Source organism: Acartia tonsa, chromosome 14, assembly GCF_053477335.1.
Source record: "Acartia tonsa isolate MP-2025a chromosome 14, ASM5347733v1, whole genome shotgun sequence".
Lineage (NCBI taxonomy): Eukaryota > Metazoa > Arthropoda > Copepoda > Calanoida > Acartiidae > Acartia > Acartia tonsa.
This window is the reverse complement of record NC_137273.1, coordinates 12,496,179-12,523,317: the sequence shown is the minus strand read 5'-3', so window position 1 is coordinate 12,523,317 and position 27,139 is coordinate 12,496,179. Positions and strand designations below refer to the sequence as shown.

Genomic DNA, 27,139 nt, shown 5'->3' with positions numbered 1-27,139 from the left:
CCTAAAGAGGAGCTAAAAAAAAGACCGAGTTTTCCCAAACTCGCTGTGGTGAATGTCGAGATGTCACTATTTGACTTTTACTTAAAGTCGCATGAAAATAGTCTACTACTTTACCCATTAAAAAATGGCCTAAAGGTTACCCAATTTAGAGTCGTTTCAATCTATAAATTGAGATTACACGTACATAGGGTAGGGATACATAGAGACGTTATTAAACAACCTTTTGAATGTCGTCTTGATTTGGATAATCTATTGAAGGGTTCTCTATCTATAGCCAAAACTGTTTAAGTTATTCGAACCCGTGACCTTCCTATCATTCAATATTGACGTCCTTAAAGAGTGTTAGACTGCTTATATAACATAGAATATCGAATTAAAAACTTGGATAAATTGCTCAAGGAGCGATTCTTATTGGGAGGTAGGTCGTACCCTTCCCCAAAATAGTTATGAACCTACCCAGGACTTATGAGAAGCTACACTATAAAGGAGAATCGTATCGTTTCAGTGTTTAGCGAAATCCTTCGTTACACACAGACAGACAGACCCACACACACCCAAATAAACATTCTGTTACTTTTATATAAAGACAAGCAGCTACTACCCTAGAGGTCTGTAGAAACACTTTTTGGGGTGTAGGGGAAGGCGACCTCCTACTTTTAATTTTAGTTTAAAAAAGATAAAGGAAAATCTAAATGTAGTAGGGGGGGGGGGGGGGGCGGGTAATTTTTTCTAGAGACTTTTTCTCTTGGGAAGTTGGTGGTACCCTTCCCCAAAATAGGATCTAAGGAGAATCAAATCGGTTAAGCGTTTAGCAAAATCCTTTGGTACACACAGAGAGACAGAAACGCACACATAGACATCCTATTACTTTTATTTACGGATTAGAGTAGATTTCCTTGAAGATAAGAAAACAAGAAACACATAATTTCCAGGTTGAAAATTTAATTTTTCTATTCTTAATAAGTATTTAATAAGTTTATATTTCTGTCTCAATACAGAGAATTAATCACAAGTTTGTGGACGAAAGAGAGATAGATAGATAGATAGAGAGAGAGAGAGAATAAGAGAGTTGTTAAACTATATTTGTAACATATGTACCATGTTTCACTGCCAAGACAACATCTCTGTGAATGAAAACGACATTTAGCATTTTTTGTTTTGTTTTACTTGATACATGTGTTACATATAGGGCATAACAGAGTCACTAAATTAAAATTAGGGTGTTTCAAACCAAATAATAATAAGTTTGGAACTCCCTAATTTTGACATTTATTATTTCTAGGCTTAGGATTGTTTAAAAAAGAAAAGTTCTGAATTAACATTTTAAATTTTTCTTATTTAACAATCCTAATAATTTAAATTTTATTCTATTATGGTTTATTTCTGATATAATTCCTCTCTTAATTATATTATTTACACAATCTAAATAAATAAATAAAAATATTAAAAATTGGTCCACTAAGTCATGTAATAATTTTAGATTATCAATTAAATTTAGGCAATTTGAAAATAGAATATGAAATTTGACTAAAATCTAGCATTTAATTTTGATAAAAAATTTACAAATCCAATAATTATTTAAATTAATTGATAAATATAAATAAATTGATATGAACATATGATTTTAATAATGCTAATTTGATATATTTACATTATTTTAATGGTTAATTTCTTGATATGATGGTAATATAAGTTCCTACTTGAATTAAAATAAAAGATGATTATAATTCAATTGTAAAGAAATCACTAAAGCATTTGTGCATTTTAAGTTAATTGATTATAGAATAAAAATACATATTTAAAAATCTATCTAATTAATCTAAGATATATTTATTTGAAGGTACTTAATAAGCAGATGATTGCATTAATACAGAGCACTCTGCGTTCCAAGACAAAATTAGGTTATGGTGCCATCTTTGAAAACCAACTGTCATGGTCATTGAGTTTGCCTTCAAAAAAGGGAAAAAATGTCCATGAAATTTTAGTAGGTATTTCTTGTCCCTAACGCGTCTGCTAGAGAATCTCTGTGAGACGAGGGAGTGCGCGGCATTCGCACAACCCAAGCTCCAACAACTAAAGTCCTTCTGCATTTTCAATGATATTTGATCTTTCTAGTAAAGTTTAAAGTACTTGCAAAAAGGATCAAATTAATAATTTTACATCTTAACACAGCTGGGTTTTTTTTGTTGGCAACACCTGTAACTTTTTTTATCCAGGATTGCAGTGTGAACGATTTCAAATTGCATTTGTTTAAATTTCCATAGTCTAAATTAGGAAATTTGAAAATTAAAATTTACTAACTGACTTCATTTGTTTATCCTAAACTGTTTTGATTTAAATTATATGTACATAAGCTATTGTAATAATTCATAAATTATTTTTACTTAATAAGTGATTAACAGTTTAATCAGGCAATATATTGCTATTTCTGAGTGCTGATAGAAATTGTTTAAAGGGCTTGATGAACTACCTTTAAAAACTTTTTGTTAAGAAAAAAAATTACAAAGATTAAATCAGATTTTAACTTTTTAAGACAAGAACTATACCATTTTCTAGTTAAAGAAAGAAACAAATTTTAAATGCCTTCTTTCAATATCCAGGATTCTAAAGGGATAACACAACTACATCTTCTGTAGATAACAATTTGTGGTTGAAACTTTTGGACGCTCAATTTAATAAATGAACTAATCAAAATTCAATAAAATTCCCTAAAGTTGTTGAGCCAACGAATACAAAATTCCCTGATGAATTTATCTCGCCAAATCTTTTTTAAAATTATTGTAGAAGGCATTTAAAATTGTCTCAATTCTATCTTCTTTCAGTTTTTTTAAACAGTCAAGATCTGAATTTTAAAAATTAAGTTTTTAAAGAACATGTCCTAACTTCTGTAATTTTTCTTTAACTCATTCATCATGTGCTCCTAAAGTTCAAAGATTCAAATGGGCTCAACAAAAAAGATTTTTTCAATAATTACTCAAGAGAATTCAAAAAGTATAAAGGTGTCAAATTAAAGATCTTACTTTTTTTTGTTTAAAATGGCAATTTTCTTCTTTATTTGTTGCGTATTATTACCTTAAAATCAAATTATTTAAAAAAAAATTAAATTACTTAAAAATAAGAGGTCTATAAAAAAAACTGATTGCATATCTAAACTCTATGGATCATTTTACATCTACTTCTTACTAAAAGCACCTACTAGCTATTATTTTTAAAAAATCACAAAAGTTAGGAAACATTCTTTGAAATTTAAATCTTGGCAAATTAATGTGATTATTATTGTTTTCTTCATATTGAATATCTTAAAATTTTCTATTGTCTAGAAGTAGAGTTTTTAGGATTTTTTTATTTTAGAACAAAGAGATATTTATTAGAGTTTTAAAGCTTTAAAACTTAAAAAGTCTAAAACATTTTTTTACTTTTTTATAAAAGGGAGAATATAATGATTTTTGCTATTTTTAAATACTTTTATATATTTAGTGTGCTTAAAACTCACAAGAATACCTCTGAAATAGTGAAAGATTTTTATTTCTAAGTTTTAAATTTTAGACAAAAATATGGTGAAAATGTTAGATTTATTTTATGTAGTACAGCTATTTTTATTTGTCAAAATAACTAAGGTTTATAAAAGTCATTCAATCAAAATTTAAAATTTCATTTAACTGTTTGAACTAGATAGAAGAATAAAGTTTATTTTGTAGGATGAAAATATTTTTAGTTGTTAAGCTCTTATCTTTGGAGACATAATTTTTAGGATCTAGTGCAGTTCAAGGCAAAATTTTCCTAGTAATGATTATTTCCAAAAATATATTAAGTCATAGGCTGAATATACATGTCATGCTCGCCCCCCATTTTGAGTGGCATAAGAATGTCTTTTTGATCTGGAATAGCCAAGAACCAATTTTGCACTCAGATAGCGTCACTTAGAAAAACACCATAAAATATGTCCTTTTTGTGCATTTATATGCACTATGAGATAACTGTGCATCATGGAGTCAATCTTTTGTCAACTTTGTGCGTGCAAGCATAATCTATACATTCCACCATTTGGCTGTTGGCAACCTTTAAAGTTCATAGATTTTTGGAGATCATTACCAGGATCATTTCACCCTGAACTGCACTAGATCCATATTACATTTGTTTCTGACATTTATTTTAATTCAATTATTTTATTTTCAAATTACTTTTAATGCTTGTGAAAATTAACTTTTATTATTTACAAAAACATTACATGAGAAAAAATTATTCCAGCATTTAGTACTTTTATTTGAATTGCTTTTAATCCCTTCAAAAAGACTTTTGATTAATTAGGGAAAATCATTTACCATGTGATGTTAGCTATGATTAGAATTTACTGATAAAGTGGCAGTTTATTTATATTTAATTGTAAGACTAGAAAATTTTTATTATGGAAGGCAAAACTTGATCTAACCCTTTAAGTGCAATGTGTATTTCTTTTTAAAATTCTCTCCATAAAAATTAACTCAAATAATTAAATTTTGTTTTTGCATCCAAAGGGTTAAATGATAGTGGTTGGGTTTATTAGTATAGTGTGTGTTTTTTATCTACATAAAAAGTAGGAAAATTTATAAACCTTTCGGCCATAAAGTGTCAAAATTAATTATTGTGTTATAGTTAAAAAAAAAGATTAATACCAGTAAAACTTTATTCCTAAACTAAACAAAATAGTTTAATTCTATGTTAAAAATAACCCTTTTGCTTTAAAAACATCGATCTAATTTCTTAACTATACTTTTTTTCTATTTTATTATTATATTTGTAATTTTGGAAGGAGTTGATGGGTTTAATAGGCAGATATTTTAAGTGAATCTAATTTATTTTATATCTAAGTATTTGTTGGTTATTTTTAATTTTTATATATTTTAGGTTTATTTGTGAAGGATTGTGAGAACTTAAGATAATTAAAAATTATTTTATATTTGAAACTCTATATTATATTAAAATACTTCCTAATAAGTCTGTTACCAGTCTTTATTATTATCATTAGATTATTATTTTTATTTCTATCTCTTCCTAATTTATGCCTTATGTATTGGCATTTCATTTATTTTTCACTTTTGGTTCTGTGTAGTAATAGGTCTCTTGCGCAAATGCACCGTGATTTTAAAAATGCGCGATTTTTTTTACTGACTAGCGCGTTTTTCTTTGCCTCCACCCGGGGGTACACTGACCAATGAGGATGTTCCAAATAGTTTGTACCAGCCAATCACAATGTTGGAGAGGTCTAAATCGTCCAGCATGATTTGAGCCACCCCCATGAAGACCTTTTTGCCCTCTGTCCGGCTGTAATCCCCCCAGACAGTGACCTGTAGCACGCACCCTCCATATCTCTCCTGAATTATAACATATCTATAGTATAGATGTATATACAGACAACTACCTCCCTTTCTTTTGTCTGCTTTTAAATTATTTTCTGCTACTTGGCAGTGTTGATATAAGCGCCACCATTTGTTGATTTTCAATAACCCAATAGAAAAGTTGCACAAGGTTGATGCGATGGGGAGATACTGTTATTCAACACTTTCTCCCTCTAGTGTTTAACTCTAATTGAATAAATAATACAAATCATTTGCTTTTCAAACTCTTTTACATGCCTTATAACTACAAAGCTTTCCTTATTTTTTATGTGTAAGACGAATGGTTAACGGACCCAACATGTAAAATCCTCAGAATGAAAAACTCAAGCATCAAACTTTTAAATTTATTCAACGTTTCAAGGGCAAAACTGCCCTCATCATCAGGATTTTTTTTCGTCCATGTACATTATTAACAAAACATTTTTTATGTAACCTAACCTAACAGAAATAGAAGAAAAAATATTTTTTTAAAATTTTTTTTCTTAGATATTGAAGGGTTTTCCAATTGTGGAATTGGGTTAATGATACTTAATTGTTCAAATAGGTCCCTAAGTTTCATAATATATTGTTTACTTATTCGTAGGCTTAACAACTATGGTGACTTTTACTAAATTATGATTGGTTAGATAATTAAGTTGAGTGTCCACAAACGTTTCAACCAATAATTGTCATCTAGAGCACAGGTAATTTTGTACATCATCATTGGGGATAAACATCAATTTATCGGCCATTGTCTTATCCCGTTAGGTCCCTGCATACTTGTGCTTAGGTGTCCCTGTTCATACCTGGAAAGTTAATTGTTGCTGGAACAGAGGATCCAAGGTGCGCCGGGCCAATCCGGTTTTAGCCTTGGCCAGGCACTTCTTACCAGAAACCAAGTACACCTAGAAAATAACAAGCAGCTGATAGAAAGATACACAATATAATTACTTTGACTCTAGCCTCTAGGGGCTTTGCCACATGAGGTAATTTTAAAAAAAATTCTGGAGCTGCCAGTTTATGTGATTTCCCATTTTTTTGGGAGGGGGGGGGGGGGATTTTCATTTCTGGGGGTGTCCCAATAGCTTAAAACCACCACAGGACCAACAGGTATATATCCTGAAGAGTAGAATCCTATCAGTTCAGTGGTTACCGAGATCTTAAGAGACGGACGGACAGACAGACAGACGGACAGACAGACGGACAGACAGACAGACAGACAGACAGACAGACAGACAGATAGACAGATAGACAGATAGACAGATAGACAGACGGACAGACTTACAGACAGACGGATAGACATCAAGCTACTTTGTATTATAGAAATATTATTTTTACTACTTCTTTTCTCAACAAGCGGCCACGCCCCTAGAGGCCTTTGGGGGCACGTAAAATATTTTTTTTCAATCTATGTTAAGATCAGCTGTTTACCCAAAAATATTTTCTCGGCCGCTAGATGGGGTTAGTTATATCTTTTGCCATTTCTCTGGGAGGGTGTTGGTACCCTCCCCAAAAATACCTATAAACCTTCCCAAGACCTATGAGAAGCGATTAACAAGATAATTTAGTACAGACAGACAGACAAACACAAATCCTGTTACTTTTGTATAAATCTTTTTTATGTTTTGTCCAGGGATTTGAAGGAAAAAGACAATAGACGATTAATTGCTGCACGTGCACATCGCCATCAATGATAAACTATATTACCACTTCTTTTGATTACAATTAGTGGTTGAAACATTTGGACACTCAACTTAAAGAAACAACCAACAAAATTCATTATAGTCCCCCCCCCCTCAGTTGTTAAGCCTAAGAATAAGAAAACGTTATCATAAGACTTTGGGGACTAGTGTAGTAATAAACAGTCCAATTTCCCCTGAAAACAAACTATACCTTAACCCAGGGAACAGGAAGAGTTTTGGTGCCAGGTTTGCTCTGAAGGCCACGCGCACGGATAACCTCAACCTCGAGGTCACCCCGCTTATCACACAGGCTGAGTTGTATATCACCGAGTACAGGAGAGCCAAGCACCTGCCTGCCCACCAGTTGGCCGGGACCAAGTCCTTAATTAATCAGTTTGTAACAGTTTGGTACATTTAAATATAGGATTAGATTGCAGAGATTTCTCGCTTAAACTATTGTACCCTTTTCTCCAAGGAATCATTGTTACAAAAATCAGGTGAATAGGGATAAACAGTTATAAATTAGCTTGTGTTAAATGTACGTACTAACTTTCAGTTGATAAATATAGAGTTGCTACGATTTCCAAGTAAGACCATAATTATAGAAAACCAAGACTTTAATAATTCAAACATGATTTTAAAAATCCTTTCAAGATATATTTTTTTACTCGATTTAATTAACGCAGGTATCTTAAGGGGTAAGACAATGGACAAAAAATTTATACACATCCCTAGCGATGGTAAAAAAAACCATTAGTTGAAAAGTTTTGAAACTACTACTTTGGAACCAACCAATACAAATTAGATAAAGATACACGAAAAGAACTGATGATTTACAGAGTAGCTTTGCAACTAAAAATTATATATTTCTTACCTTCTATAAACTCTGAGAGGTGGCTCTCGTGCGAAGTGGAGGTGAGCCAGCTCTCGGAGCAAGTATCAGGAAATATGTCCGTTTCGCCGTCACTGGATATCGACGTGCCTTGTCGCACCAGCCGCCGCGACCCACTTATGGAATCGCCGCACACCGAGCCGCCGCTGCTGATACCCGTTGTCACACCATCCGGCATCACCTCTTCCGACCGGTGCACCGTTATGCTCTTCTGTCTTGCCCCGAACAGCGCCACCCGCCGCGAACGACCCGATTCTGAGAGTTGGGACGTGGAGTTGGATTTTTCGCCCATTCCGCCGTTACCGCCGCTGCTCGCCGTGCCGCGGTTTGCGGCGCGGCGGTTTATGTGGATGTTTGAAACGGCGGTATCGCTGAGGCTGCCGTCGTTCTTCTCTGAGTCGGAAATTGATGTCACAGTTGGTGTTCGCAGGATTCCTGTGACAATCAATCTTAAAACTTGGAAAAAGGGTAGGAAAAAAATAGCCGAATACTTTAGTCAACAAATTGGTTTATGATTTGTATAGCTTTCAAAAGTGTTTGTTAGGCACTTACCCAAACTCGCCTTATTTAAAAATATTTGAAATAAGGTCGGGAGAAGCATTTTTCATAAAGAACTTACCAATTTGGGAGGCCTGTACCTGCGGTGACTTAATCCTGAAGAGTCTACCAAGTACTTAATGTAACCTAACCTAACCTTACCCAAAGTAATTATCAAAATAACGAAAATCTTTTTTTATTTCTTCAAAAATAAGGGGTGGGGGTTCTACGCTCAATAAGGTACTTTCTGAGAAGCGCCTAATTTATTTACTTTTAAATATTTACCATCTGTAATTTATAAAATTTTTAAAATTATATTCCATAGAATCTATAAACTAAGGTTTCCTAATCATTGCTTCAAATTAAAATCCAAGTGAAAATGATTTCCTTTGGGAAGGCCGGGTATCAAGCCGCTGTTTGATGTCGCCGTCGGACGGCTGTTGGCCGCACTTGTAGCAGTTGAAGAGGTGGAATTCAATGATGTTGATGATTGTGCATTGGTTCTAGAAGAAATACTTTAAAAACATTGCTTCGAAACCGATTAACATCCGCTGGATTAGAACCGGTTCTCAACCATCATGTATAGCATCGTATTACAGACAATTATCCACTATAATTAATATAAAAATCATGAAATCAATAACAGTTTTGTTAGCCTGGGCCTTAGGCATCTAGGGCTAACAAAGACGATTTAATATTATAAATTTTTCTTTTATTGTTCGCGGAAAGATGTCTATAATACGATGCAATTAACTATTAGCCCACATGCCAAAGAATTGTTTTAGTATTGCTAGAGAAGAACTTACAATTTTATAATTTTATAAAAGTAACAGGATGTATATTTGTCTGTCTGTCTGTCTGTCGTAGTGTACGTCGAAGGATCTCGCTAACCGCTGAACCTATATGGTTATCCTACAGTGAAGCTTATCATAGGTCAGGGAAAGTTTGTAATGTTTTGGAGGAGGGTACCACCATCCTCGAAAAAGAAATCTATCTATCTTTTATGCCAGTAAGCAAGTTTTCACTACAGAACAGAACATACATCCCCCCCCCCCCCTCCCAAGAAAAAATTATTATGTCCATATATTATGTTAATTTGGCGCATTTATAACTCCCCCAACCCTCCATAAATAAAATTCAATAATTGCAAATCTTTATTTAAAAAGTATTTCATTCCTGTTTGATTGTTGAAGAGTTGGAGCTGGCACTGTTGGTTGAGCGGGCATAGGTCCTACAAAGTATATGTATTATATTTGTCAGGTCTAGGCAGCCGGGTCTAAGCCACGCATAAGCCTCAAATTTAAACCCGCTTGTGTGCATAAAAAAGTTCAAAAATTATGGATAGTCTGTTTAGGAACAGGTTTAGACATCCTGCTGAATATGACGTTTTACTGAGGCTTACACGCGGCTGCCAAGCTCTGATATATTTACATAAGGATCGCTGCAATTACAATCGAACAAGGATCATAATATCCATAAGTAACAAAGAAAAAATATCATGTATTGACAAAAGGACAAAGTAAAGTAGCCAATGAAAAATGACGTCATACAATACAAATGAGGCCAGTACACTTTTTACCATTTCTAAATTATAATGTATACTGGCCAATCATTGGTCATTTGTTTTGTATGACGTCATTTTTTGGGGGGCACTTTAAGCAGCTTCGGACAAAGTTAGTTTTAAAGCAGATGTTTAGTGATCTTAAATATACGAAAGAGAATAAAGGGTACATAGATTTAATACATACTAGAAACTCGCAAACCTTAATACATTATATAAAACTTTTTATCATTCCCCCCCCCCAAAAAAAAAAATGGGGGATGTTTATCCCCCCCCCCCCTCCACATACACAATTTTACCATTCCCATTTACCTCTCTATTGAGGGGGGGGGGGCCGCTCGAAAAAAAAATTTCGTTCATGCTAAAATTTTACTCATTCTGGTTTTTAATAGGGTTGGGCCGGATACTTTTTTGGCCGGATTTTAGATACCTGCATACCGGATATCCGGCTGATTTCTAATTCCGGATATCCGGTATTCGGCCGGTATAGAAAATGGCCCGATATACGACAAATGACCGGGTATCCGGCATTAGAAAACAGCCGTATATTCGGTATCCAGGTAGTTTCAATATCCGGTATCCGGCCGGATATTGAAAATGGTCGGATATCCGGCCCAACACTAGTTTTTATATAACTAATCTCGTACCTTGCGGCCCAGGAGGGTAATTCTGACCTCCCTGCGGATATCCTTGTCCTCTATCCGAGGGAGGATATCCTGCAGGTTGGTCCAGGGTTGGCCTCTGCACAATTATTATTGGTTCTACTGGATGTCTCCCCTGGTCACAATTATAACTATAGATGCAGGAACAAGCAAGGATCTTAATAGTTTACATTCCCAATAATGGTACACAAAATTACACCTTCTGTAGATTATACATAATTAGTGGTTAAAACAATTGGACACTGAACTTCATGAACCAACCAATCAAAATTCAAGAAACTTCCATAAAGTTGTTAAGCCAATGAAAAAGAAAAATTATTTTAAAACCTTGAGGACTAGTGTAATAAACAGCCCAACGTCCCATCCCTAACAAGCTTTGAGGTAATGTTTTGACATAATTTATGTCGACTAATCCCGGTTAACATGGAAGCACTAGTTAGACATAGACAAGGGCAATAAAATTATGTCAACAAATCCTTTATTTATGAGTTCCTTTTTTAGAAACCAAAACCTATATTACTTTTCAAATCACAACAAAAAAAAACAGTTTTTGTTATGGTACGTTGGCGGTTTCCTTTAAAGTGTTTGGTTAAGTACATAATTCCCCCTTTATTAAAATAAATTAAAAATAGGGGTAGGGGGAATTTTTCGAGGTTAGACATGAATACCTCCCCCCCCCCCCCCTCCGGCCTTAATTTTTTATTTTATTTCAGAATAGGTGGAGGAGTTTCTTCGCTCTCTAAAACTTTGGGACATGACTTTAAAAAAGCAATTAATATTCTATACTATAGTTATAAGTTCCTGTTGGTCTCTGGGGTCCCCCTGTCTTCCATCAGGAGTGTATGGTCCTCCCCCCTGGGAGTATTGTCCCTGAGGGTGTCCTCTCCCCCCGCCTGGATGCTGTCTGTACTGTCCCTGACCTCCACGACCTTTTTAAAAGCAGGGTTAAAGTTAAGAGAAAATACAATATATATAATACAAAGTAGATCTCGGTAACCACTAAATCGAACGGATTATACTCTTTAGGGAATATATCTACTGGTCCTTTGGTGGTTTTAAACTGTTTTCTTGGGGGTTGGGACACTTACAACCCCCCCAAAAAAACAAAAAAATCCCCTACATTTTTTTAGGCAGTTAATTTAAAATGTGTGGTACCAGAGGTACTTAATATTTTTTCTTTTTTTTAATTACCTCTTGGAGCAAAGCATTTTATCATTATCTATTTACTTGGGTACATAGTATTTCTACAACCGTCAGAAATATAACTAGATGTTTTTCTGTCAAAATGTAAATCCTTTGCTAAAAATGCAGTTATACTCAAAGTAACTGCCATGCATACATAATAATGCTATACCTACAACAATTAACAAGTTACTGTTGAATTTACATACAAGCAAACAATTTTGACAAAAAAATTCCATTGTATTTCTGCCAGTTGTAGAAACAGCAACATTCCATTTACTTGTGACTTTAACCCTTCCTTGATCACTCTCATATCCGCCACCATGGGGGTGTGGAGGACCCCCTTGCGGGGGCGGAGGTCCCCCCTGTTGATGGCCACCCCTAGGGCCCCCGTACATACCCTGGTCACGTTCTTGTCGCAGGCTGTCCAACCGGTTCCTGTAAAAAAAAAATAGTATTATATCCTATTATATTAAGAAGTAAGATTTTTTGGGTTTGCAGCGACAGATGTCAAAAATGTCTTGTCCGATTAAGATTTGCTTTCTATGGAAACTTGATAAATATTTTGTGGTGGTTTTATGCTATTTTTCTGACATCTAGTGTTATTATGAAACATAACAAATATGAACTAAGCTTTAGATTTCTTTCTTTATTTCTAGCGCTTTGATAAAATAACTTTAATGTATATTTACATAGTTTTATCAATCTTGAAACAAAAAAAATAAGAATTTATGTCTTCATATTTAAGTTTAAAAAAACTTAAAATTGAATTACGCAATAAACCAAAATATTTCATAATAAGTTTTGATTTTTTTTTTGAAACTTTGGTTTTAAAAACCTATATTTAGACTTTTATCCCTGTGGGGAACCTAAAGCTGTTAGCCTCTGCGGGGGCCCTAACAAATGAATCCTTACCTATGCATCATCATATAGGTATCCCTATCATACTGTCTCTCCTCCAACATTTCCGTGTCGCTATAGCCGCCGCCACCGTGACTGCTGCGCGGCGACAAACCGCCGTGTCCCGGCGGCCAGCCGGAACCACGCCTACCACGCTCCATAGAATGATGGTAGCGCCCCCGGCCATAGCCTCCATGTCTAGAATAGGTAATTATCGTATCGTATTATAAACAGCTTTCCGCGGATGTTAAAATGTACAATTATTATTATTAGGCGTTTCGGGACTAATAAAACTGGTTTTATATTCGTAGAAAACTAGATATAAAACGATGTGATACATGATTTTTCAGTGTGGCTTAGAACCAGTTCATAGCCACCGGATATTAATTGACTTCGAAGCCATAGTTAAATGATAATTAGTCATATTTGGGTATGTTTGACGTAATCAAAGCCTTTGACTTTTAATTGTTTAGATCGTGAATAGAATATAAAGTCGTGCGTTTCGTCTTATTTTCACAATAGCTTTTGATATGTAAGGTTATGTAAATGTTAATGTTTACTCTGCAGTGTTAGAGCCCCCCGCAGGGACTAGAAATAGGAGAAAAGCTACAGTAAAAATACGACAAAACCCCCTTCTTTGTTTTAAAAAGCGAAGTTTTTCTATAATTAGGGTCGGTCCGTCCGTACGTCCGTCACGGATAGCTTTTTTCGTTAATTTAGACATGTTAGAATTGTCCTATCGATTTCAAATTTTGCATGGTGATTTCTTTAGTAGTTAGGTACGATTTAGAAAGCGTAGCAACTCTATAATCATTACCAAAATGTCCGTACGTCCATTTTAAACATGTTGAATTTTTTACTTTAATAAATAGCTTTTTTCGTTAATTTAGGCATGTTAGAATTGTCCTATCGATTTCAAATTTTGCATGGTGATTCCTGTAATAGTTAGGTACGAGTTAGTAAGCGTAGCAACTCTATAATCATAACCAGAATGTCCGTATGTCCATTTTAAACATGTTGATTTTTTTACTTTTTTAACAACAAATTTTTATGTGACCTAATTATCCGATTGGTCTGATTTTTGGTATACTGATTCCTGGGACAACAAAGTACAATATTATAAGCGAAGCAACTCTATAATCAAGTCCTAAAAATGTAAGTATGGCCATATTCATTATCCTGTATCAAGCAGTATTTCAACAAATTTACTTACAATTTTGCTTTGACTCTTATACATTCGCATTCTGATTATTCAGTTCTGACATTATACAAGTGTTAATGTCCGTTTGTCCTACCGTTTCAGAGCTTCGCTTTTATGGATGTTGTCATCCTTGTTTTTTCATGATCCAAACTTTTATTTTTTAATTTATTAAAACTAAAATTTAAAAACATCAAGAAGAAATATGTATATATTTTATAATTGTTATTTTTTTTGTAAATACCCTCCCCTCCAGCTCCTGAGATGGGTTCTTAAAAAGAATGCTGCGTTTTTTTCGACATTTTTTAGACATTGATTGATTAAACGAAGACGATATCGTTATACAGAGTATACAACTTAAGAATTCAAAATTTTAAAATTATTATTTTAGCCATTTGTATAATGTCTAATACAGCTCTAAAAAGATGCATTAATTGATATGCCTAATAATGTCTAAAAAAGTCGAAAAAACGCGGCATTCTTTTTTAAGAACCCATCTCTGTATATATTATTGTGGTAATAAAATGTTAAATATATGTTGCAGATATAACAAGAACAAAGAAAAGCAGGCGAAGCTTTTAAAAAAATAATTTGACTTTTACCGAACCTTTACACGTGTTGAAGAAAAAAACACAATAGGAATGCAAATACTCAGAAGGGAGTAAACATTAAAAACAGACAGACAGGAAATGATTAATTACAGAGCAGCCGCGCTGCTAAAATGTTAGTTTGAGTGTACTAAGAAATCTGCATCTCATATAATATCTCTCGTATAATTGTTTTCTAGGCTATTATTTATAGTAAAGCTAACTTATACTTAGGTCATGACGTCTATTCATTTATCATCAAGCTCTGGAAGCTTAATCAATCAAACCTGGTTTATTTTTTAAAACTTTTCTTTCCGACCTTTATAATAGAAAAGCATCATTTTTAAAAATGGTTTATTAGATATTTATCGCATCGTATTAGCAGCCTTCCTCAGATATTAAATTGAAAAAAATATAGGATATACATAGTCCCGAATATTCGTGGAAAATTGTCTGTAACGCAATGCTATTCATGATTTTTCAGTATGGCTGAGAACCTATTCTAATCCACCGAATATTTACAGGTTTCGAAGCCATACTGGAATAGTTATTTCTCGCATCGTATTATAAACGGCTTTCCGTGGATATAGAATGTACAATTATAAGATTAAAACCAGTTTTTTTAGCCCCGAGGTTTCGTATGGATGAGAACTGGTTCCTATCCACCGGATTCGAATAAATACGAGAAAAAAGATTACCTGTCGCCCCCAGGGAATGGAATCCGCGGTAACATCCTTCGTGAAGAGGTGGAGCTAATGACGGAGGGAGGGCCTCCACGATACCCATACCCGCCCCGTCGGCTACCTCCATAGCTGCTGCCCCCGTGCTCGGATGGGGGCAGACCACCGCCCCCTACAGAAGATCCAGGGCCGATACTACCACCTTGTTTTATTGTTCAATGATTTAATTTTTTTTTAAATTTTAAAAATTGAAAAAAATATTTCTAAGATGATAACGCCTAATATAAAATTAACTATCTTGTTCATTTTATAGCACATTATTTAAAAGTCGATGTTTTATAATAAATTAATGCAAAAACTAAAATTATTCTTTGTTAGTATCTGCAGTATTTTAATTAAAATTAATTGTTTCTCTATCATAAATATTAATATATATATTAGTTTATTTAGAAACGCATCTACTCTTTCATTATCTATAACTTTAACAACAGATCTATAGTATACATAGATGTATATACAGATAACTACCTGCCCCCCTTTTCCAAGCACCATTTTCGTCTGCTATCAAATTGTTTTCTGCTACTTGGCTGTGTTAATATTACCGACACCATTAGTTGATTTTCAAAGACCCCATTGATAGTTGGCAAAAGGCCTCTAGGGATTTACTCTAATGCTTTAACTAGTTGGATCAACCTTTTAATTGAACAACATGGTAATTAGTTGCAACTGTTTATGAGCCAAGACATCTATACTAAGCTATAAAAATTGGAAAGAATCTTAATGAATATAATAGATTTGAAATCTGCATAAAATTTTAAGGATTTTTTTTTATAAAATTTGTTTTCTATATTATTCATTATTTAAAAGCGCAAATCCAATTTAAGTTAATAAATTTTGACCAATAGGATAGGTGGATTGGAAACTACCTGCGCTCTAATTGGTTGAATGATGTACGTCACCTAAGCTTCTCCAATCAGGGCGCAGATAGTTTTCAATCCACCAATCACAGATGTCAAAATTATTTAACTTAATTTGTATTTGCGCTTATAGATAAAGAATTATACAAAAAACGAATTTTATAAAAATTCCTTAAAATTTTATGCAAATTTCAAATCTATTATATTCATTAAAATTCTTTCCAATTTTTATAGCTTAATCTATACTTCATGTAACGTGTATGTATAATGTTATAGCATTTGGTAACATTTTTAATAACTCTTATATGACGCGGAGTCGTCCAGAATCGAACCGCACACCTCCCCAATAGCAAGCTAACACCCTTAATTTTCTTACTAGGGCTCAGCAGCCGCGCCTTGTAATCCAAGAAATCACCTTGATAGCCAAACCTGTTCCTAATATGGCCAGCTGCCTATATAATGACTTCCTTTAAGCACACGAGAGAGTTACAACTTACGAGCGGTTAAATCTTACACCAGGCACGATTTCATACTGATTTAATTAGAGGATTAATTTATTTATTTTCCTTTTAACCATCCCTGTATTAATAGTGTTCTAATGTTGAAATGCAAATTATTTCGATCACAAAGTGTGCTTGGGCATAAAAGGATTGATAGTTTTTTATTAAAATTTAAAAAAATATTGTATTATTAAAACTTTAAGCATTTACAAAATTTGTTGGCTTAAAAATGTTTTGGTCCGGGTTTATTTATAATTGGTCTGCACAAAGTAACAAATTCCAAGCTTTTCCAACGGTATTTATAATCCATGGGTAATCTTGTTTGTCATAATTGGTGGTACATTAATTTATTTTCTCGTATTCATTCGAATCCGGTGGATAGGAACCGGTTCTCATCCATACTAAAAAACTATGTCTAGCATCGTATTATATCCAGCTTTCTACGAATATAGAAATGTACAATCATAAGATTAAAACCAGTTTTTTAGCCGGTGCCTTCGGCACCTCAAGGCTAAAAAAACTAGTTTTAATCTCATATTTGTACTTTCTATTACGGTTGGGCCGGATACCGGATACCGGATATCCGGCTGATTTCAAATGCCGGATATCCGGTTATCCGGCCAAATTACCGGATAACCGGCTAAATTACCAGATATTAAAGTAGCAAAAAAAATTATTAATAAACTTTTGAGATTTCATATATAAAATTTACATAAAGATAAACATATTCAAAAAATGTTCTTCTAGCTTCAATAATAAGAAAATTATAGCCATTTAAAATTTTAAAAAGCAGAGATTTTTGGTGTAAAATATAAAAATAGTTATAGCCGGATATCCGGCCGGATAGTTTCAATATCCGGTATCCGGCCGGATATTGAAAATGGCCGGATATCCGGCCACACCGGATATCCGGCCCAACCCTACTTTCTATATCCGCGGAAAGCCGTTTATAATACGATGCGAGAAATAACTATTCTCGTATTCATTCGAATCCGGTGGATAGGAACCGGTTCTCATTCATACGAAGAAACTATGTCTAGCATCGTATTATATCCAGTTTTCTACGAATATAGAAATGTACAATCATAAGATTAGTTTTAATCTTTTAATTGTACATTCTATATCCGCGGAAAGCCGTTTATAATACGATACGAGAAATAACTATTCCAGTGTCTTATCCTTAAAGGTTCCTGTGTACATACTGAATTTATTTTTTTTCTAGAAAAAAATAGATGCATTCTTGCCAGGGGTAAAGGGATATGATAATGTAATTAAAATATCTTAAAATCAGAAAGAAACAAATTTATTTCAACTACTTAAATGTTAGAAAAGAGTAATTTATCCTCAATAAACCTATTCCTAATTCTTGATTCGTGCCAAGAATCTAAAGGGATGAGACAATAGCCGATAAATTATTGTACATATCCAATGATAATACACAAAATTAACCCTAGATTACAATTAGTGGTTGAAACTTAATGAACAAACCAATCAAAATTTAATAAAAGTTCCCAAAGTTGTTCTGCCAATGAATAAGAGAACGTTAATAAAACTTTGTGGACTAGTGTAATAAACAGCCCAATGTCCCCTCCTTCCCTGTATCCCTAACTCTTGGTGCATTATCTAATTAACTAAGCGTTTGGCCTAGGAATAAAAGTGTTGCTTAAAAACTGCAACATTACTTTAAACAGTAAAAATCTTGGGCTCGAACTCATTCCTTTGGATTTAAACTATGTTGTTGTTTTAATTTAACACTAGCAGCTGCCCCTCTACCATCTTGGTAATTTGTATTCCAAGGGAGTTGGAGGGCAAAGAAAGATGGCCTAAAACTATCCCTAAAAGACTTAAACCCAAAACAAACAAAAAACTTTAAACAATTCCGTTTAAGGTTTATTTTTTTAGCTTGGATAGGACATCCAGGAGAATTGCATATACTTACTTAAATAACCGATGCTTCTTTTTCAAAGTCATGAAAAAGAAAGGTAAAGAAAGATATAGGTCCTGTGTCCGGTTTTCAAACATCTTATAGCTTAAAGGATATGAAACAGAATTAAGGGCTTGAATAGGTTAATGTACCATCCAATCATGGGCAACAAAATTACCTTCCAAGTAAATTAAGTTCTGTTGAAATGTTAAGACAATATTATATAATGTTTGTTACCTTATCTTTTTAATGTTATTAAATAAACAAGGATAACAACATCCATAAAAGCGAAGCACTAAAATGGTAGGACAAACGGACATTAACACATGTATAGTGTCAGAACTGAATAATCATAATATAAATGTATAAGAGTCAAAGCAAAATTGTAAGTAAATATGTTAAAAAACTGCTTAATACAGAATAATGTTTATGGACATACTTACATTTTTAGGGCTTGATTATAGAGTTGCTTCGCTTATAATATTATACTTTGTTGTCTCAGGAATCAGTATACCAAAAATCAGATCAATCGTACTATTAGATCACAAAAAATTTGTTGTTAAAAAAGTAAAATAAATCAACATGTTTAAAATGGACGTACGGACATTATTGTAATGATTATAGAGTGCATACGCTTTCTAAATCTTACCTAACTACTACAGGAATCACCATGCAAAGTTTGAAATCAATAGGACAATACTAACATTCCTAAATTATCGAAAAAAAGCTATCTATCTCGGACGGACCGACCCTAATTATAGAAAAGCTTCGCTTTTAAAAAGCTATCTATCTCGGACGGACCGACCCTAATTATAGAAAAGCTTCGCTTTTAAAAATGTGTGTTAAATGAGACGATTGCGCAGATAATATACAACTAAATACCCCCCCCCCCCTTCTCCCAAAGAACCCAAAGACCTTGACAGTTGAACAATCGCAGCATCGAACAGACGGACGTACAGATATACCCCTGAGCTGGATCTTTAAATCATTTTAGTGGTGAGCCAGATCGGGGTGAGCCAACTTTCCACCAATGAGAGCACAGCATTTTATAAAATGCCGCGTTGTGATTGGCTGAAATTCGGCGCACCCCGATCTGGCTCACCACTAAAATGATTTAAAGATCCAGCTCAGTTTAAAAAATCTTAGATAATTTTACAATATGAAGTTTGCATTTTAGTCGGGATGTTTATTAATATCTGTAAAACGGCTGTTTATTGTTGTTGTTGAAACAAAACAAAAATACAATATGATGAGCAAATAAATGTTGAAAAGTCGGGATAAAGGGATATGTAATTAGGATGTAAAATAATACTCCAAGAATTATAATCATAGATAGCAAAAGATTTCTATCTTTGATCTTTAGGTTTGTCAATTTTAACTACTTATTGATGTTAGAAGAAGGGGAGAATGTAATGTTAATTACACTGGTACCCACAGTTTTATAACCATGTTATCTGATTCATTGGCTAAAAAAATTTCAGTTTAAAGAAAATGATTGGTTGGTTCCAAATTAGTAGTGTCAAACTTTTCAACCAATAATTTTAATATACAGAATGGATAAATTTGTTTATGAACATTAGGGGATTATTAGTTATTTCTTTCATCGTATTATAAACCGCTTTCCGCGGGTATGGAATGTACAATTATAAGATTAAAACCAGTTTTTTAGCCTCGAGGTGCCGAAGGCACGGGCTAAAAAAAACTGGTTTTAATCTTATGATTGTACATTTTTATATTCGTAGAAAGCTGGATATAATACGATGCTAGACATAGTTTTTTCGTTTGGATGAGAACCGGTTCCTATCCACCGGATTCGAATGAATACGAGAAATAAATTTATCATCAATTGTTTTATCCCTGACATAAACGACTAAAATTAAATGTTTCTGAACACTATTACCCTTTCCCTAAATCCCTGATGAATACAAACTGTTTATTTGGAGAACTGCAGTTTTTTTTCTGCATTTGGTTTTGTAACCAACAAAAAAAACACGGGGCTCGGCAGCCGCTTCTTAGTCACGCATAAGCCTCAAATTAAAACCCGCTTGTGCGCAAAAAAAGAAATTCCAAATATATGGATTGTCTCTTTAGGAACAGATTTGACATAAATCTTAATATTCATATTATAGAACTAGAGTTGGCTCGATATAATTATCTCCCTATTGGCTAGTTTTCTATATGCATATCTATTTCTCAATAAATCTATTTTCCCCACCCGGCATTACTATCTAAAAGAAAGTAAACATCTAATAATCTAAATGATTTTAAAAAGATTTTTTAAATTATATTTTTTCTTTACATTACCATCACCAAAGGGTTAATGATGATGATTACAATTTTAGTTTAATATTTGAACACACAAAGTGTCGCCACAATCGAATTCTTTTAAAACAGAGTTTTCTTACATTTATTATTTTATAAATTTAAATTTTCTTTTTTATGATTAGAAATAAAATACATTGATATAAGGTAAATAGCAACATGAAATTTAAAAAAGGAATTTATTTTTAATAAAGTAAAATAATGGGTCTTATCGTTCTGGGCAATGAGAGTTTATTATGGATTATTGGAGCACTATGAGTTTTAAACAAATATTCCTTGGAAAACTTGAGCTCGTTTATAGACATTTATTTCCTATATAGATCTGACATGGATCTTGAAGCAATTAAGCAGGCCGTTTTGTACATGTTAAAAATTGGAAGATTTCATTAAATAAAAGTTATCGCAAATATACTTAGTAAATAAATATTTCACTGAGGATTAAGCGCGGCTGCCGAGACCTGTAAAAAAAAACACGTGTTTACCAAACAAATAAAAGAACATTTTTATAACCAGGCCACTTGTGTTTATGCGCAGCAACAAAATGAAATGATTTTTATCTAAAAAAAATAAGAGTAAATTGTAATACTTTAACTTTAAAGCAGTCGAACTGATATGGATGTTAAATTACTTAAATATGCCCCATAATGATGGGAATGTGTACAAGAAAATGACAAGAATTTTATAAGATTATCTCATTAAAACTTTCATAACTTCTACCAGTTAAAAAAATGATTTTAATTGAATTAGGTAGGTTATGGATTTTTACAATGCTTAGGGTAACAGTAGCATAAGGCCCCTGTCATGGCAGCAATGTGCTATTATATTCTAAAACATTTACCACGTCATACTTTTTTCTATTTCAGTTGTTTGTTTTTTTCAAAACTGAACAAGTATATACTATCAAGTTTAAGCTGAGCTGGATCTTTAAATCATTTTAGTGGTGACCCAGATCGGGGTGCGCCGAATTTCAGCCAATCACAGCGCGGCATTTCATAAAATGCTGTGCTCTCATTGGTGGAAAGTTGGCTCACCCCGATCTGGCTCACCACTAAAATGATTTAAAGATCCAGCTCTGAATAAAATGCAATGACAATGAATAGTTTTCTGTAATATAATCGCTTACATTAATACATTATCTGCTACGTGAAATATATGTTCTGAATTTCAAGAAACCTAAATGAAGCTTCCATAAAAGGAAATTGATTCTGTGGTTAACGGAAAAACATAAAAAAAATTTAGCATAGATGTAATAGGATACATAAAAATTTATCTAAATCCATAAAACAATTTTTTATATATACTTAAATTTACCTTGTATGTAAAAAAACCCACTTTTTTTCTACGCTTTAGTTGCTTTTTATTAGTATTATAGCTTATTATTGTTGCACAACTTATTGCCATAATTGTCCTTGTTTAAGTTACTTTTGTTCTAAACAATGTTTATGATTTAATGCAAAATGCATTTTATGGTTAAATTTGTACTTCTAAAAATACAAATTATAAATTGTAAAAATATGACAATTCCTATTCGTCAATTTTTGTTTATAGGCATATTATAGGCTAAAAGTAAAACTGGAAAAAGTCCCCAAAGTTTTCTGATTCATTGACTTTTGTAGAAATTTGATTTGTTGGTTCAATTAGTTGAGTGTCCGATAGTTCCAACCACTGCACCTTACAACGGGGGTTATTTTGTTTATCATCATTGAAATTGTACAAAAATTTGCGGCCATTGTCTTATTCCTTTAGTTTCCTGAGATCGGTTTTTAATAAATGCCGCGTTTTTTCGACAATTTTTTAGACATTGATTGATTGAACGAAGACGATGGGAGAGTATACAACATAAGAATTCAAAATTATAAAATTATTATTTTAGCCATTTGTATAATGTCTAATACAACTTAAATCCATTTTCGCTGCATATTTATTAATGCATCTTTTTAGATCTGCATATTAAACATTATACAAATGGCCAAAATAATAATTTTAAAATTTTGAATCCTTAAGTTGTATACTCTATTTTAAAACTTATTTCATCTTGAAGATCAATGCCCCGTACGATTTTAACAGAGTATACAAATTAAGAAATCAAAACTTTAAAGTTATCATTTTAGCCATTTGTATAATATCTAATAATATAAATATGCAGCGAAAATGGATTTAAGTTGTATTAGACCCTATACAAATGGCTATAATAATAATTTTAAAATTTTGAATTCTTATGTTGTATACTCTCCCATCGTCTTCGTTCGATCAATCAATGTCTAAAAAATTGTCGAAAAAACGCGGCATTTATTAAAAACCGATCTCTGAGGTTGATTCTTAAAAAAAATTTGCCCCACTAATCGCTTAGTGGGGCAAAATTGTTTTCGTGAAAAATCCACCAAAATCACCAAAATCTACAAAAATTAAACAAAATCATAGAAGGGTTATTAACATAACATTTTATTTAATTTTTGTAGATTTTTTATGTGATTTTGGAGGATTTTTCACGAAAACAATTTTGCCCCACTAAGCGATAAGTGGGGTAAATTTTTTTTAAGAATCCACCTCTGGTAATTTTCCATGACACAACCAAATCTTTCCCGATTTTGTATAATTTTTACGGAACACGATTCCAGTGACGTCATATTTTTCTTTCCCGAAAAAGGGAAGGGGGGAAGAAAAAAAGAGATGGGAGAAAAGGGGGTTTTCCCCATCTCTTTTGAAGAGATTTTCTTCCCCCCTTCCCTTTTTCGGGAAAGAAAAATATGACGTCACTGGAATCGTGTTACGTAAAAGTTATACAAAATCAGGAAAGATTGGGTTGTGTCATTTTCCATGATAGAAATCTTATTTTTTTTCTCACCATATAGCAATCTTTTAGTAATATATGTTACACTAGTGGTTGCGCTCCTGGCATCTAGGGGCTCCGTATTTGAAGAAAAATAGCATAAAAGCAGAATAATAGCCTAAAACCATTCCAAGACTTTACTTTTAAATATAGAATAGCCTAAAACCATCTAATGACCAATATGAAGATTCTCTATAATAAAGAAGAACCAAGTAATAGTGTCTAACTTTTTATCTTTGTGACGTAACAAAAATCCATCTCTTTTTTAGGGGTTTTCTTTCCCACCTCCCACCTCATACACAAAGAAAAAAGTTAGACACTATTACTAGGTTCATAAAGAACTTTATCGGTCAAGTAGTTTTAAGACATAAAAACCTTACTACTTTTTAAATTAGGATATATTATTTCATTGAACATTCCTGCTATAGAGCCGCCGAAATCAGACGCGGCATAACCCGCCATTGGCAGTTGGCGGTTGCGGCGGTGATACCCGCTACCGCCGCCCGCAGAAACGTCCTCCAGGTCCGAGATTTCAGAGTCAGAAAAACGTGAACCTAAAATAATAAAAAGCTGAAAAAACAAGATTTTTTTTATTTTTGTTTAATGACACTTTAAAGTCTCTTAAAATCCACAATATTAAAAGGAATAAACCCACTTGTTGTTTTTAAAGAATCAATCTAAGAGATATCTCACAGTTGAACATTGATTCAAATTATCATAAATTATGTACTTTGGACTGAAACAACATGTTTAACAAAATCCTTATAAATTATTAATTTCGAAAAACAATATTATTAGCGTATTTCTCAATTTAATCATAAATAAAAATTATGATTTTAAAGCTTTAAGTATGAGTTTTGAAATACTGATTCTTGTGATCAAAACACAACTAATACCTTTCATGCAACTAATTTTAAGGCTTGTCCCCAATGGCTCTTGCCTCTCATATGTTATGAAATGAACTTAACATTTTAAGCTATATAGCACTTGTTAATCTTATGTAAGAATATTAAAATTTATAAATACCTTTCATGGATTACCATATGAAAATGAAAATTAGCTGTGTAAAATCTCATAAAAAAACCACACTTTAATATTATCAGGGCTCGGCAGCAGCGCGTTAGCCTTGTATAAGCCTCAGTGAAACAAAATATTATAACTTTTAAATCAGCTTGCTGGATGTCTTTCCGGAATTTTACTTTTTGCACACAATCGGGTTTAAATTTGAGGCTTATGCGCGGCTGAGGTGCGGCTGCCGAGCCCTGACTATTATAAGCTAGACCTGTAAAATTGTCTCCTATTGTGCTCGGTGGTGACAGGTGATCTGTGTATTGCATGGGGTCCTGGTCATTTAACCCTAAATACCCGTCATACAATATTATTGTCCTTGTTTTTGTTTTTTTTTCGGCGGGAAAAAACATTGACAATAAAGGGGGGGGAAGGTTTAATGCAACCATCTCGTAACCAGCTGTTACATTTCCAACTTTTTATTCGAGTTAGGGAAAATAGACCTACCAAGAATGCAAAATTTCAGATCGAATTTCGAATTCTAGGTGGGATTTACTCATTGATTACGAGATGGTTTCATTACCCCCCCCCCCTTAAATCATAAAATTATTGGTTGATGTTAAGAGGGAAAAGTAGATTAATTTGATTGTCGTTGTCCACTCCATCCCTTGAAAGCATTGCCCCCAAATAAGATTACACCATATCAACCTTTGTTTAGGTTAAGTTAGGTTATTTTAGCCCCCGACGGTTAAGTATTATCAAGGTTACAGTGGCTTAAGTGCTGTTAGTGGGTTATATCCTATTCGGGTGCAATGCTGTTATCAAAGTTTCAATAAGCCAAATTCACAAATAAAAATTTTAGTCAAAAAATTTTAAATTCCAATAACCCAAGGTTAGTCCAAGGGTTTTTACCCTTTATTTGTGACTTTGCTTATAGAAGGGAGAAATATATTCTGAAAAACTTGAATTGATATGATAACATGTCGATTTAACGTCAGCAAAGATCCTTTTTATGTAAATTTATTGAAGCCATTAAGCCGACATAAACCAATAAATTGTATGTGTATTGTTTCAATACTTTACTAATTGTTTTTCATAATATATTTCTCTGTTACTTTATTTGACACTTACACACCAAAGTGAAAAAAAGTGGGAAAAGTTACAGTATGTTTTTAGCTTAAAAAAGCCTATAGTATTTGATACATTATAGTTGAATTAGATTATTTTGAATAAAAATATAATTTCTGTTAGTTTTTTTTATATTAGATCATATATTTGGTCATAATGCTTACAAAATAGAACTTTTTCGACCCAAGATACTGATTTCTATTGATTTTATGGTACCTGAACATAAAAACTCACAACCAAATTTGCATATTTTTAGTATTTTCTTTAATTTAACATCAAAGATATTTCAAAACTGATTGTTTGGGCTTGAAAAGAAACTTTCAGTATAGGCCAAATACATGATAGACCATATAAAAACCTAACGGACTTTATATAGATATATTAATAGTAAAAAGCTACAAATATATGTATAGTTCAGAAATTTAAAGAATGTTTTACATTATTTATGACAAAGTATTATATATGCTATTGAAAATATTCGTCCTTATAATTTTATCTTAAAATACAATAAGAATATAAATGTAATGTAAAGTATGAAAAATAATACTGTATTGAAGAGGAGGGATGAGACAATGGAAGATTAAATTATCAACCCCACTGTCTTCTAAGATTAAAGAATAAATCTTAAAAATAAATTAGGCGTTGTTTACTTTTTCTTCCATTGGCCTATCCCTTGTGTAAAAATACATTATTCTAATGAAAATACAGTTTTTTGTTCAAAAACATAAAAAATTTTTTACCTAAAAGACTTTCCGCAGTTGGCTGCATCCTAGAGCTGGTAGTGGCCGCCCCCACGCTGCTAGCCGCCTTCTGCATGTTGAGACAGTACCACTCCGCCTCCAAGCTGTTCAGCGAGCTCGCCAACGATATTGTCGTCTCCCCGAGAAAGTCATTCGCGCCGAAACGGTCAAAATCCCAGACGGTCACCTCGAGAAGGCGTGACTGCAGCTCCGCCCACTGAATGTTGCCGTACAAAAATGTCTGGCTCCACAGCGGGTTGTTGCAGTTGTGGATGGTCTTGGTCCGCCGTTTCGACATCTCGCTGCGGTCGGGCAGCAGGAACACTTTTGCGTAGGGGTTGCGGTGCTCGCCCGTGCCCCGCCGAGGTGGCAGGTTCATGGCGCTGATTATTGAAACAATAAGCTCACATTTCTCCTGTTTGTACACAGTTTTTATTTGGATTCTACTCGTCGTGGGTCTCATTATAACATTTGTATCTCCTAGACGGTTAGATACATGTTTGGTTTATTATGTATTGTGCATCGTATTATAAAC

The 27,139-nt window shown here is 33.3% G+C and overlaps 1 protein-coding gene across 2 annotated transcripts; it reads right to left on the bottom strand.

Annotated features, from left to right (window-relative positions):
• Window positions 1-925: 925 nt before the first annotated feature.
• LOC145305563 (regulating synaptic membrane exocytosis protein 2-like) lies at window positions 926-27,110 on the bottom strand. Of its 2 annotated transcripts, XM_080147233.1 has the most exons (14): window positions 26,605-27,110; window positions 25,011-25,085; window positions 24,150-24,282; window positions 15,254-15,439; window positions 12,786-12,968; window positions 12,172-12,308; window positions 11,493-11,620; window positions 10,674-10,806; window positions 9,644-9,696; window positions 8,855-8,970; window positions 7,911-8,365; window positions 7,248-7,417; window positions 6,161-6,259; window positions 926-5,351 (listed from the first exon to the last, which is right to left on the bottom strand). In XM_080147233.1, the coding sequence occupies exons 1-14, from the start codon at window positions 27,065-27,067 to the stop codon at window positions 5,142-5,144; spliced, it is 2,541 nt and encodes an 846-aa protein (XP_080003359.1). In that variant the 5' UTR covers window positions 27,068-27,110; the 3' UTR covers window positions 926-5,141. The 2 variants fall into 2 exon arrangements, with proteins under 2 accessions (XP_080003359.1, XP_080003360.1); XM_080147234.1 differs by lacking the exon at window positions 25,011-25,085.
• Between the last annotated feature and the right edge of the window lie 29 nt (window positions 27,111-27,139).

Coding starts and splice junctions, on each gene's coding strand:
- LOC145305563 (XM_080147233.1), bottom strand. CDS start 27,067: ATGAGACCCACGACGAGTAGAATCCAAATAAAAACTGTGTACAAACAG. Junction 12,969..15,253: donor CCATTCCCTGGGGGCGACAG/GTAATCTTTTTT, acceptor TACCTATTCTAG/ACATGGAGGCTATGGCCGGG. Junction 8,366..8,854: donor TTGATACCCGGCCTTCCCAA/AGGAAATCATTT, acceptor ATTGATTGTCAC/AGGAATCCTGCGAACACCAA.